General features: G+C 40.6%; 1 protein-coding gene across 32 annotated transcripts in view; it reads right to left on the bottom strand.

Moving 5' to 3' along the window:
* Positions 1-13,261, bottom strand: part of MUC19 (mucin 19, oligomeric) — a 137,753-nt gene that overhangs the window by 25,973 nt on the left and 98,519 nt on the right. For all 32 annotated transcript variants that reach the window (XM_077170533.1, XM_077170561.1, XM_077170552.1 and 29 more), the window contains 6 exons: positions 12,167-12,292; positions 11,143-11,287; positions 10,433-10,464; positions 9,736-9,765; positions 8,623-8,664; positions 253-6,138 (listed from right to left, as the gene is read on the bottom strand). In XM_077170533.1, coding sequence (XP_077026648.1) covers positions 253-6,138; positions 8,623-8,664; positions 9,736-9,765; positions 10,433-10,464; positions 11,143-11,287; positions 12,167-12,292 — 6,261 coding nt within the window. The remainder of the gene's footprint in view (positions 1-252; positions 6,139-8,622; positions 8,665-9,735; positions 9,766-10,432; positions 10,465-11,142; positions 11,288-12,166; positions 12,293-13,261) is intronic.

Here is a 13,261-nt window from a genome sequence, read left to right as displayed (position 1 = left end):
TTGTCCCCGTGTCTACACCCGAGGGAGCAGGTGTGCTGCTTCCTACAGATGGGGCTTCAGTTGGTCCTGTCTCTCCAGCTGAGGGTCCAGTGGTTTCTGCAGCACCAGCTGAAGTGGGCAGTGCCCCGACTTCAGCAGGGGATGTTGCACCTGGCACTGCACTTTCAACAGTGGTTCCAGTTGTCTCGGAACCTTCTGGTTCTGCTTCAGCTGGTGTTCCGACTGTCCCTGTTGCTACACCAGATGGAGCAGGTGTGCTCCTGCCTACAGATGACGCTTCAGTTGGTCCAGTCTCTCCAGCAGAAGGTCCAGTTGTCTCTGCAGCGCCGGCCGAAGTGGGCAGTGCCCCGACTTCAGCAGGGGATGTTCCACCTGGCACTGCACTTTCAACAGCGGTTCCAGTTGTCTTGGAACCTTCTGGTTCTGCTTCAGCTGGTGTTCCGACGGTCCCTGTTTCTACACCAGATGGAGCAGGTGTGCTTCCTCCTCCAGTTGCCGCGTCAGTTGGTCCTGTCTCTCCAGCAGAAGGTCCAGTTGTCTCTGCAGCGCTGGCTGAAGTGGGCAGTGCCCCGAATTCAGCAGGGGATGTTCCACCTGGCACTGCACTTTCAACAGCAGTTCCAGTTGTCCCTGTTCCTGGAGATGATGGTGCCGTCGTTGCTTTACCTCCTGCTGATTGTGCTGGAGGCAGGGTTCCATCCACTGATGTTTCAGTGGACTCTGATTCTCCGGAGGATGATTCACTGGACAATGTAGTTCCTGTTCTTCCTAACGCACTGGAAGTCCTTCGACTTGATTGACGAGTTCTCACGGGCTCAGCAGCAGTAGGCCCCGCTGTCCTAAGTTCTCCACCTGATGGTCCAGTTGTCCCTGCTGCTTCAGGTGGTGTTCCGCTTATCCCCGTTTCTACACCCGAGGGAGCAGGTGTGCTGCTTCCTACAGATGGGGCTTCAGTTGGTCCTGTCTCTCCAGCTGAGGGTCCAGTCGTTTCTTCAGCACCAGCTGAAGTGGGCAGTGCCCCGACTTCAGCAGGGGATGTTGCTCCTGGCACTGCACTTTCAACAGTGGTTCCAGTTGTCTCGGAACCTTTTGGTTCTGCTTCAGCTGGTGTTCTGACGGTCCCTGTTTCTACACCAGATGGAGCAGGTGTGCTTCCTCCTCCAGTTGCCGCTTCAGTTGGTCCTGTCTCTCCAGCAGAAGGTCCAGTTGTCTCTGCAGCACTGGCCGAAGTGGGCAGTGCCCCGAATTCAGCGGGGGATGTTCCACCTGGCACTGCACTTTCAACAGCATTTCCAGTAGTCCCTATTCCTGGAGATGATGGTGCCATGGTTGCTTTACCTCCTGCTGTTTGTACTGGAGGCAGGGTTCCATCCACTGATGTTTCAGTGGACTCTGATTCTCCAGAGGATGATTCACTCGACAGTGTAGTTCCAGGTCTTCTTCGTGCAGTCCATGTTCTTCGCCTAGATGAACCTTTTCTCCCCGGCTCAGCAGCTGAAGTTCCAGTGGTCCTAAGTTCTACACCTGATGGCCCAGTTGTCCCTGCTGCTTCAGCTGGTGTTCCGACTGTCTCTGTTTCTACACCAGATGGAGCAGGTGTGCTCCTTCCTCCCGATGCCGCCACAGTTGGTCCTGTCTCTCCCGCAGAACGTTCAGTTGTCTCTGCAGCACTGGCCGAAGTGGGCAGTGCCCCGACTTCAGCGGGGGATGTTCCACCTGGCACTGCACTTTCAACAGCAGTTCCAGTAGTCCCTGTTCCTGGAGATGACGGTGCCGTGGTTGCTTTACCTTCTGCTGATTGTGCTGGAGGCAGGGTTCCATCCACTGATGTTTCAGTGGACTCTGATTCTCCAGAGGATGATTCACTCGACAGTGTAGTTCCAGGTCTTCTTCGTGCTGTCCATGTTCTTCGCCTAGATGAACCTGTTTTCCCCGGCTCAGCAGCTGAACGTCCAGTGGTCCTAAGTTCTCCACCTGATGGTCCAGTTGTCCCTGCTGCTTCAGCTGGTGTTCCACTTGTCCCTGTTTCTATACCTGAGGGAGCAGTTGTGCTTCTTCCTACAGATGGGGCTTCAGTTGGTCCTGTCTCTCCCGCTGAGCTTCCAGTGGTTTCTGCAGCACCAGCTGAAGTGGGCAGTGCCCCGACTTCAGCAGGGGATGTTCCACCTGGCACTGCAGTTTCAACAGTCGTTCCAGTTGTCCCTGATGTTGGAGATGATGGTGCCGTGGTTGCTTTACCTCCTCCTGATTGTTCTGGAGGCAGGGTTCCATCCACTGATGTTTCAGTGGACTCTGATTCTCCAGAGGATGATTCACTGGATACTGTTGTTCCAGGTCTTCTTCGTGCAGTCCATGTTCTTCGCCTAGATGAACCTGTTCTCCTCAGCTCAGCATCTGTAGGTCCCTTTGTCCTAAATCCTCCGTCTGATTTACCAGTTGTCTCTGCTGCTTCAGCTGGTGTTCCACTTGTCCCGGTTTCTACACGAGATGGACCAGTTGTTGTACTTCCTACAGATACCGCTTCAGTTGGTCCAGTCTCTTCAGCTGAGGGTCCAGTTGTTTCTGCAGCAGCAGCTGAAGTGTCCAGTGCCCCGACCTCATCAGGGGATGTTCCACCTGGCACTGCACTTTCAACAGTAGTTCCAGTAGTCCCTGTTCCTGGAGATGATGTTTCCGTGGTTGCTTTACCTACTGCTGATTGTCCTGGAGGCAAGGTTCCATCCACTGATGTTTCAGTGGACTCTGATTCTCCAGAGGATGATTCACTGGACAATGTAGTGCCAGTTCTTCCTAACGCACTGGAAGTCCTTCGACTTGATGGACGAGTTCTCATGGGCTCAGCAGCAGTAGGTCCCACTGTCCTAATTTCTCCACCTGATGGTCCAGTTGTCCCTGCTGCTTCAGCTGGTGTTCTGCTTGTCCCCGTTTCTACATCCGATGGAGCAGGTGTGCTACTTCCTACAGATTGGGCTTCAGTTGGTCCTGTGTCTCCAGCTGAGGATACAGTTGTTTCTACATCACCAGCTGTAGTGGGCAGTGCCCCAACTTCAGCAGGGGATGTTACACCTGGCACTGCACTTTCAACAGCGGTTCCAGTTGTCCCTGTTCCTGGAGATGATGGTGCCGTGGTTGCTTTACCTCCTGCTGATTGTGCTGGAGGCAGGGTTCCATCCACTGATGTTTCAGTGGACTCTGATTCTCCAGAGGATGATTCACTGGATACTGCTGTTCCAGGTCTTCTTCGTGCAGTCCATGTTCTTCGCCTAGATGAACCTGTTCTTCCCAGCTCAGCATCTATAGGTCCAGTTGTCCTACGTCCTCCATCTGATGTACCAGTTGTCCCTGCTGCTTCAGCTGGTGTTCCACTTGTCCCAGTTTCTACACCAGATGGACCAGTTGTGCTTCTTCCTACAGATGGGGCTTCAGTTGGTCCTGTCTCACCAGCTGAGGGTCCAGTGGTTTCTGCAGCACCAGCTGAAGTGGGCAGTGCCCCGACTTCAGCAGGGGATGTTCCACCTGGCACTGCACTTTCAACAGCGGTTCCAGTTGTCTCGGAACCTTCTGGTTCTGCTTCAGCTGGTGTTCCAACTGTCCCTGTTTCTACACCAGATGGAGCAGGTGTGCTTCTTCCTACAGATACCACTTCAGTTGGTCCTGTCTCTCCAGCAGAAGGTCCAGTTGTCTCTGCAGCACCGGCCGGAGTGGGCAGTGCCCCGAATTCAGCAGGGGATGTTCCACCTGGCACTGCACTTTCAACAGCAGTTCCAGTTGTCCCTGTTCCTGGAGATGACGGTATTGTGGTTGCTTTACCTCCAGCTGATTGTGCAGGAGGCAGGGTTCCATCCACTGATGTTTCAGTGGACTCTGATTCTCCAGAGGATGATTCACTGGATACTGTTGTTCCAGGCCTTCTTCGTGCAGTCCATGTTCTTCGCTTTGATGAACGGGTTTTCTCTGGCTCAAGATCTGAAGGTCTAGTGGTCCTCAGTTCTCCATCTGGTGGTCTTGTTCCCCCTTCTGCTTCAGCCAGGGTCCCGCTTGTTCCCATTTCTGCAGCGGATGGAGTAGGGGTACTACTTCCTCCATCTGCAGCTCCAGTTACCCCTATTTCTCCTGCAGATGATGGTGTCTTGGTTCCTACACCTTCTGCTGATTGTGCTGGAGGCAGGGTTCCATCCACTGATGTTTCAGTGGACTCTGATTCTCCAGATGATGATTCACTGGACACTGTCGTTACAGTTCGTCTTCGTGCAGTCCATGTTCTTCGCCTTGATGAACCTGTTCTCCCCCGCTCAGCAGCTGAAGGTCCAGTTGTCCTCAATTCTTCCTGTGATGGTCTTGTCGACCCTGCTGCTTCAGCCAGCATTCCATTTGTCCCTGATTCTATACCGGATGGAGTGGGTGTGCTACTTCCTCCTCCAACTGCTCCATTTGGCCCTATCTCTCCAGCTGATGGTCCAGTTGTCCCTGCTGGACCAGCTGAAGTGGGCACTGCACCAGTATCTGCAGGGGATGTTCCACTTGGCATTGCACTTTCAGCAGGTGTTCCAGTCTTCCCTGTTCCTGCAGATGATGGTGCTGTGGTTCCTACACCTCCTGCTGATTGTCCTTGAGGGCTTGTTTCTTCTGATGATGCTTCAGTGGACTCTGATTCTCCAGATGATGATTCACTGGGCACTGTCGTTACAGTTCGCCTTCGTGCAGTCCATGTTCTTCGCCTTGATGAACCTGTTCTCCTAAGCTCAGCAGCTGAAGGTCCAGTTGTCCTCAGTTCTTCCTGTGATGGTGTTGTCGACCCTGCTGCTTCAGCCAGCACTCCGCTTGTCTGTGATTCTACATTGGATGGAGTGGACGTGCTACTTCCTCCTCCAGCAGCTCCAATTGGCCGTATCTCTCCAGCTGACAGTCCAGTTGTCTCTGCTGCACTGGCTGAAGTGGGCTGTGCACCAAAGTCGGCAGGTGATGTTCCACTTGGCATTGCACTTTCAGCAGCTGTTCCAGTCGTCCCTGTTCCTGCAGAAGATGGTGCTGTGGTTCCTATACCTCCCACTGATTGTTCTGGAGGCAAGGTTCCATCTAATGATGTTTCAGTGGACTCTGATTCTCCAGATGATGATTCACTGAACACTATCATTCCAATTCGTCTTCGTGCAGTCCATGTTCTTCGACTTGATGCACGAGTTCTACCTGGCTCTGCAGCTGAAGGTCCGGTTGCCTTCAGTTCTCCATCTGATGGTCTAGTTGTCCCTGCTGTTTCAGCCAGTGTTTCACTTGTCCCTGTTTCTACACCAGATGGAACAGGTGTGCTACTTCCTCCAGCTGCAGCTCCAGTTGGCCCTATCTCTTTAGCTGATGGTCCAGTTGTCCCTGCTGCACCAGCTGAAGTGGGCAGTGCTCCAGCATCCACTGGGGACGTTCCACCTGGCATTGCACTTTCAGCAGGTGTTCCAGTCTTCCCTGTTCCTGCAGATGATGGTGCCGTGGTTCCTATACCTCCCGGTGATTGTCCTGGAGGCATTGTTCCTTCTAATGACGTTTCAGTGGACTCTGATTCTCCAGATGACGATTCACTGACCTGTGTTGTTGCAGGCCTTTGTCGTGCAGTCCGTGTTCTTCGACTTGATGAACGGGTTCTCCCCGGCTCAGCAGCTAAAGGTCCAGTTGTCCTTGGTTCTCCATCTGATGGTCTAGCTGTCCCTGCTGCTTCAGCTGGTATTCCACTTGTCTCCGTTTCTACACCAGATAGAGCAGGGGTGCTACTTCCTTCAGCTGCAACTCCAGCTAGTGGTCCAGTTGTCCCTGCTGCACTGGCTGAAGTGGGCAGTGCTCTGACATCCACGGGGGACGTTCCACCTGGCATTGCACTTTCAGCAGCTGTTCCAGTCGTCCCTGTTCCTGCAGATGATGGTGCCGTGGTTCCTACACCTCCCGGTGATTGTCCTGGAGGCATTGTTCCTTCTAATGACGTTTCAGTGGACTCTGATTCTCCAGATGATGACTCACTGACCTGTGTTGTTGTAGGCCTTCGTCGTGCAGTCCGTGTTCTTCGACTTGATGAACGGGTTCTTCCTGGTTCGGAAGCTGCTTCTCCAGTTGTCCTCATTTCTCCAGTTGAAGGTGTAGTTGTCTGTGCTGCTTCTAAAAGTAAGTGATATTTAAGAATCATCCATAACTATTCCCCTTAGGAACAACAAACTTGGTACAACAAACTTGTAAATTTTATAACCTTTCTAAAATATTTTACTTTTGTGAAAATTCAAAACTCCATGAATTGTCTTTAATTCTGGAAGCAATATGTTTCTGATTAATTACTGAAAAATATGAAGCTCTCTTTTTAAAAATCGAAGTTCACCTATATAATGAATTATTCTTATAAAACAAATACTTATTATAATAAAGCTGATTTTATAGAATACTTACTATGTGTTATGCTAAGCTGTACCATCTCCTTTCTCAAATCTGTTATGTAGATATTATTATTTTTCCCTGTTAACAGATGAGGAAACTAATGCTTAGGCTGTTTGATGGATTTAACTATTAAGTAGCTAGTAAGTAAAACAGAAGAGATTTAAATTCTTATTTTCCTGGTTCTACACCCACTATGATAAGCTGCTTCTCAATAATATCCTGATGCAATTAATTTCTTTCTGTGGCTGATGCCATTTTAGGATAAGCATATTAAATAAACAAATAACATTTATGTATAACCTATGTAACATTCTGAAAGTTTAACTTTTTGAGAAAAGGAAAAAATGCATTTAATATATCATATTGTTATGTAATAGAAGCCCATTTTTAATTATATAAATCAGCACCACATATATTCAACGAGCTGGGGTTTTTTGTTTGTTTTAAGAAGCATTTATTAAATAAATTATAACTTTAACACAAGTCCCAATTTGAGTTGGCTTGCAATTATGCTACTTCAATAACTGGCTTAAATTAAATACAATTTGATTCTCTTAAACATCTAAATACAGAGGTATTATGATTTGGGCATAAAAAAAAAGATGTCCTGAATTTTAATCCTCTCTCTGCCATTTATTACCAAGTAAATCTTGGACACCTTGATCTTTTAGTGTTTCTCAGTTCCTTGTTTGTAAATGTGGAAAATAATGGTTCCCATATAATAGTGTTTTTCCATCAAATGATGTAATATGTGTAAAATACATAGAATAGTATTCAGTAAATATTAGCTGTGTGCCAAGATTTGTCAGTCAAAAACTAAAAAAACATACTTGTATATTTTTTCTTCCAAAAATAATATATGTATTGCAATGATAATTTCAACATTATGAATTTTTGTTGTTTAGGCATTCCTCAGAGTATTTTAGCCCTTTGAATGTATTTACTGTATAGAAAAGAAAATAGATGTATTAAGTATGGGATAAATGTTAAATTTTTCATATTGCTTCCTTGTACATTTAGGCTTTCTTTAATGTTTTTTGTAAATTCCTCAAAAGTATACTTTGCTCCTCTGCTGTTTATTTCAACTAAAAGTTTAATAATCATGTCTCAACTTCTGTACAAGATTACCATTTGAGTGTAAAGTCAAATAAATCATCACTAATACCTCTTCAGGGAATGTAGTCATTTCTCATTTTACCTGGCAGGAATGCTTTCAAGCCATCTCAGAAAGGGCTTTTGAATTATGGAAAGATACTTTACAATAACTTGTCTAATCCTTTCAAGTTATCGATAAAACCCCCCACCACTACAACAACAACAAAAAACTAGCAGCCAGGGAAAAGGACTTGATCCAGAGGACAATGTTGTTCAGTAATTAATCAAAAGTACTTGATCCAAGTACAAGTTAGTGGCAAAAAGTTGTCTCTTGACTAGAATAACAAGTTTTTATACCAAATTGATTTATTTTAAGATAAAGCAGAAAATAAAAGTAGAAAAGCTTTGGTTAAACTAAATTACCTCACCAATAATATTGCTTCAAGTCATAAACACTAATATATTATCTAAAATGAAATTAAACTTAGAACTCTGGGACTGTAACAAAAATTTCTAGGTGTAATAAGTCCTAAAGTCTAAGAAGGCAAACATTCAGTCTATTACAGATGGTTCTTGGGGAGGCAATACATATTCAAAATGAAGTGTCCTCTTGGCTATATTAACATTATTATAGCTATATTAATATCTGAAAATATTACTCTTGTTTTTTAATCTTTATTTGAATATTTTTAGTTGATATATACTTTGTTCAGAATTAGAAGCGGTTTACATTCAGATGATTATTTATATATTTTAATAAATTTTACACTCTGCTGGCCACTGCTTTAATTACAGATCACCAATTAAAGTTAAAAATTTCTTAGTGTTAGTAAAAGACAAAACTGTAAATTCTTTTCAAAGAATTTAACATAAAATGTTATATAGCCACTTTTTCCAAATCAGTTGTATGCAGAATTTTCTTTTTAAGACAATAACCTTTGTGTAAGAAGCTGTTCTTCATTCGTATTACAACTAAATATAGAGCCTGCTATGTGGCATTGACATTTATGAATACATGGAAAATAACAGATTTGGAAAAGGGCCATTATGGCTGAACTGCAAATTCAGTTTGCTGTTAGTTTGGAAGCTGAAAAATTCAAGCATTTTTTTTTTTTTTACCTGTTTTGGTGCTTAATACTGAAGTAGCTCTTGTAGTAGAAGCTGTGTAGGGAAGACAATATTTGTGAAAATAAATTACTTGAGTAATTTCTGCTGGTAAATTTTGCTCAAGATATAGTTGCTATGAACTAAAATTAAAATTTCTGAAATTGCATGCAAAGGTGAAGTGACAAAATTTTCCATTTAAATCAATAAAAATAATACCATATTATTACCATATATTAATGTTAATACCATATATATATATATAAATTTTATATTTATAATATACCCACCAAAAATAACCAATTATTTTGTTATTACCACTTAACCAAAATCTCAAAGGAATTTTATAAATGCTATTTATGAACCAAGAAGAAAGGTTTAGAACCCTGACGTACGGTAATTTACCTCATATAATGACCAATAATAAATAAAATATAAATAGCATTCTACTGAAAGTAACAAAACTTGAAATACATTTTCAAGACCTAAGGCTTTCAGTCTACTGTACTCTCTCTTAATTGACTCCACCTCCAAATAACTAAAAGGAAATAAAATTCCTCCTTTGAATCATGCAAGACAGGGATATTTTAAGTGTACTGAGGCAACTCAAAGTATGCCATTTTTGCCAGGAAATTAAATATCCCCAAACTAAACTTAAACTGCATTTTACCCAGGACTCTTGAATGGACATTACTAAAAAGACTTTATGGCTTAAAAAATACATAATTTAAGAACAATGAATTAACTATTTTTATTTCTTTGTTTTCCAAACATCACTCAATGTGATCATGATTTAAAAATATTTACTTCACAGGAGACTGTTTCTTTTTCTCTTATTCCACTTATTCCAATTATTGTTTAAAAATGTCAATTTGCATGATGATATTTAACACATAAGCATATAATATCTGTTATATCTTCTGATCATATTCCTAACCCAATTCATAGGAATATAATGGAATAATATTTTAACATTTTTGTAGTAACTGTTCATTTCCATTTTTAAATTTTGCATTTATATGTTTACCAGCGTTTCGTTCAGTGGCACAGATGTTATTTGAAGCTGTAGAGAATTATTAACAAAAAAGAAAACACAAATACACATTTAAAACATAGCAATGACTTTACCTGTAAATGTTGAATTTGGAGAACTGTTTTCTGAAATAATCAAATTAATATTATTGTCAGGAATGAAAAAATCTTGGGAAAAGTTCTAAATCTCATTATCTATGAGTTATCTGTCTCTTTTTTATATTTTTCTACTTGTAATTTCTAAGACAAAAAAAAATAGAAGCAGCCCATGTGTATTTTGTTTGTTTTGCATGGGCAGGCAACGGGAATCAAACCCAGGTCTCCAGCATGGCAGGGAAGAACTCTGCCTGCTGAGCTACTGTGGCCTGTAAAGCCCATGAATTCTTTTGAAGCCTACTGAAGTTTTAAAGATTTTAAAGATATGTCTCCCACAATTCTTCAATTATTCAATTATTTCTATGTTGATCCTCACATTCTTCTCCATGTCTTCATTAAATATGTTGACCGATTCCTCATTCCCTTAATTCCCAGAAACTACACCTGGGCCAGGGCACCCTTGGGTAAAAGAGCCTCTCACGCGTATAAGCCATTGCTCTATCTGCCTGTCATTGAGACTGTCTTGCCAGCATTGGTTTAGAAGAGTGACCCTACATGATGACATTAGGATGAGACTGTCCCATTCCACTAAGGGACAAACTAAAACATTAAGTAACTTCTCTGGTGTTGATGAAAAGATCCCAAACCCTTTATCTCATCTTCCCTAAATCTGTCAGTAGGAAATATAATGACTCACCATTACACTTCAACTCCCCTGCACTGCAATAGCTGAAAATCAAATAAAAAACAAGAAAGACATTGAAATTCTCATTCCAAATGATATACATTTCACAAATAAAAAACAAATTTAACAGTGAAAATCAACTCAGAACCAAACAAAAGATAACAGTAAATACTTTTTCCCTAACAGCATGCTACCAATTCAGATTGTCTTTTTATGTGGGTAATTTGTCTTAATAATTTCACTGAGGCCTCATGGAATAGTTTGCAATCAAGCTGCAAGCTTAGTTCATATATTTTCAGTTTCAAACATTGCTTTTCTTAATGGTCATGCTTCTCTAATATAACCTCATCTATTTCTTTCCATGTGATTACCTGAGAGCCTGTAAACATGATCTTATATTTATAGATTAAATTTTTTTAGCTTAATACTCTAGTGGCATTTTCTGCATTATTAAGTATATCAGCAAACCATTTGTTGATATGGACTTCTGAAAATATAAAGTAACAAACATAATTGAGATAAAACTGAACATAAAGCTCACCTCATTTAGAAATGATTTGGTTAATGTATAGAGATAGACAGACAGACAGATAGATAGATAGAGATAGTTGATAGATGAATGGACAGATGGATGATAAGCAGATAGATGATAAGAGAGATTTAGTTCTAAATGAAAGTGCAAGGGACATAATTTCTTATTGGAAAGTTAGTAGAGAATTTACCATGCTCTTCCACAATTATCTTCAATAATCTCCCCTGCTGATATGACTTCATTATTATGGAAGCAGCTGCATTCAGATAAACTGACACATTTCATGGTGTTCTCATCCAGATAAGGAGCACTGTCCGGGCATTTAGCATAACAACCTGTATGTAAAAATTACAAGCAGTTCATTTCTATTTTACTCATCATACTATATTATGTATTTGTAAAGTTACTTCAGTGATTCCATATGCAGACAATAGCAAGATGACTTCACACTTATAATGAAAAATATAGAAACGAACAGGGTTCAGATCCTTTTGTATTAAAATATCAACATAAGAGCTCACAAATTTGGACTGATTAAAGTTTTTTTTCTAAAATATTTTTAAAGTTTTTTTTAAAAATGATTTTCTTGTTAATGCCAGAAGTGATGTTAAAAATAATACAAGCTTTTGTAAATGCTGTCTTGTAATGTTAATGTCAATTCTAAATATCTGTTTTTGCAAGGGTAAATGAAGACATGGAAGTCATAATAAAATAGGCTGAAAAGATGCTAAATAAGATTTAACAAAAGATACAACTTTTGGAAAGTTTGCGCATCATCTTGTTTACTTGGAACTTATTTTGTTCTCTTCTAGAATATATAATGCTAAGAAAAATGTGCAGTTTAAACAGTTTGAAATGCAGTAAATTGAGCTTTATATTTAAGAGAGATTTTATTAAATTTTGCTTGCTGAAACTGCATTCTTGTAAACTACACTGATTAATGAACGGTAAAAAGTTTGGCAATAGGATCGCTTTTCTGTCTCCTTTGCTCTCTTCCACTCTCATTCTCTCTCTTTACTTCTATTAAACAGAGATTTTATGTCTAAAGAAAATGTTTCTAATGCAGAAATATAAATGTCATGGTAAATGTAAAGTGTCATTCATCAAATTACAATAATGTAAGAAACAGATTTGGGAGAAACTGATTAAATAGTCCCTAGTTTAAAAAACTATCATTTGTACTACTTCGTGGATATTATTAAAATATGTGTTACCTTCTAAAAGTGCAGAGAATTTGTGTCCAAGGACCTGATCTTTGCATGTTTTTGCAGTCACTGTACCACAGGGTTCATAATGCCAGCTGTATTCTCCAGGGTCATTGTAATAATCACAGTAGACAGCTATAAATGAATTATATCCAATTACTTCTGTTCATTTTATGACAATTTTCCAAAGTAGACTTTTAAAAAATGATTTTCAATGATATTAATAATAAACAGACATAAATTCTATTCCCCTTGCCTTGATAAATTACATGGCTTTATCTAAATTGCCATATGAGCCAAAACAGTTCACAAAAAATAAAGGAAAAAGGAAGCATGTCGTTCAAAATAGCATTTTCCCTTAACATCTCACAACTAATGTTGGTCTGAAGTAGAAAGATAAACATTAATTTTCCCATTTTAAGATAGTTTAGGTCATAGTCTAAATTCATTATTTTAATGTTCAAGCTTAAACTGGAAAAATAAATCTCTGGAAAAATTAGGCTTCATTAATATATGTTAATTATAGGTTCCCAAATGGGATAATTAAAGGTGTCAGTTTGGTATAATGCTGTGCATATTATTTCAATATATTTCACATGTGGTATTTGCTCTCATAAAACATTCCTTTAGAAGGAAAAGAGTTGACTAATTTGTATTGTTTATCACATTCCATATATATAAAGATTCAGTTTATAGTCAATTTATACTTAATCTTAAATAGGGCTCTATAAAAGTTTTCAAGAAGATATAATGTATATATATAGAAGGTAAATGTTTAGGGATATGTAAATATACCAACATAAATAACTCATTCATTGTCCATTGAAGTAACTGGTTCCTTGTTCACTGAAGTATGTGTAAGAGGTATTTTCTATCATCATTCAGTTTTTCTCTCAATCAGCATAAGAACATTGAAAATGAAAATTGAACTCAAAGGTCTGTTGCAGGTGCTATATTTTTAAAAATAGGTAGTTTTTCCATTGTAAATAAATACTCTAACATGTTTTAAAATCTTTCTAAGTGCAATAACGTGTTTTATAGAAAATACAAAAGGAATATTGATGGTCTAATAAAACAATTCTATCTAATTACTTTTTAGAACAA

Source organism: Tamandua tetradactyla, chromosome 7 (genome assembly GCF_023851605.1).
Source record: "Tamandua tetradactyla isolate mTamTet1 chromosome 7, mTamTet1.pri, whole genome shotgun sequence".
Classification (NCBI taxonomy): domain Eukaryota; kingdom Metazoa; phylum Chordata; class Mammalia; order Pilosa; family Myrmecophagidae; genus Tamandua; species Tamandua tetradactyla.
Note: the sequence above shows the minus strand (reverse complement) of the source record. Positions and strands in the feature narration are given on the sequence as shown.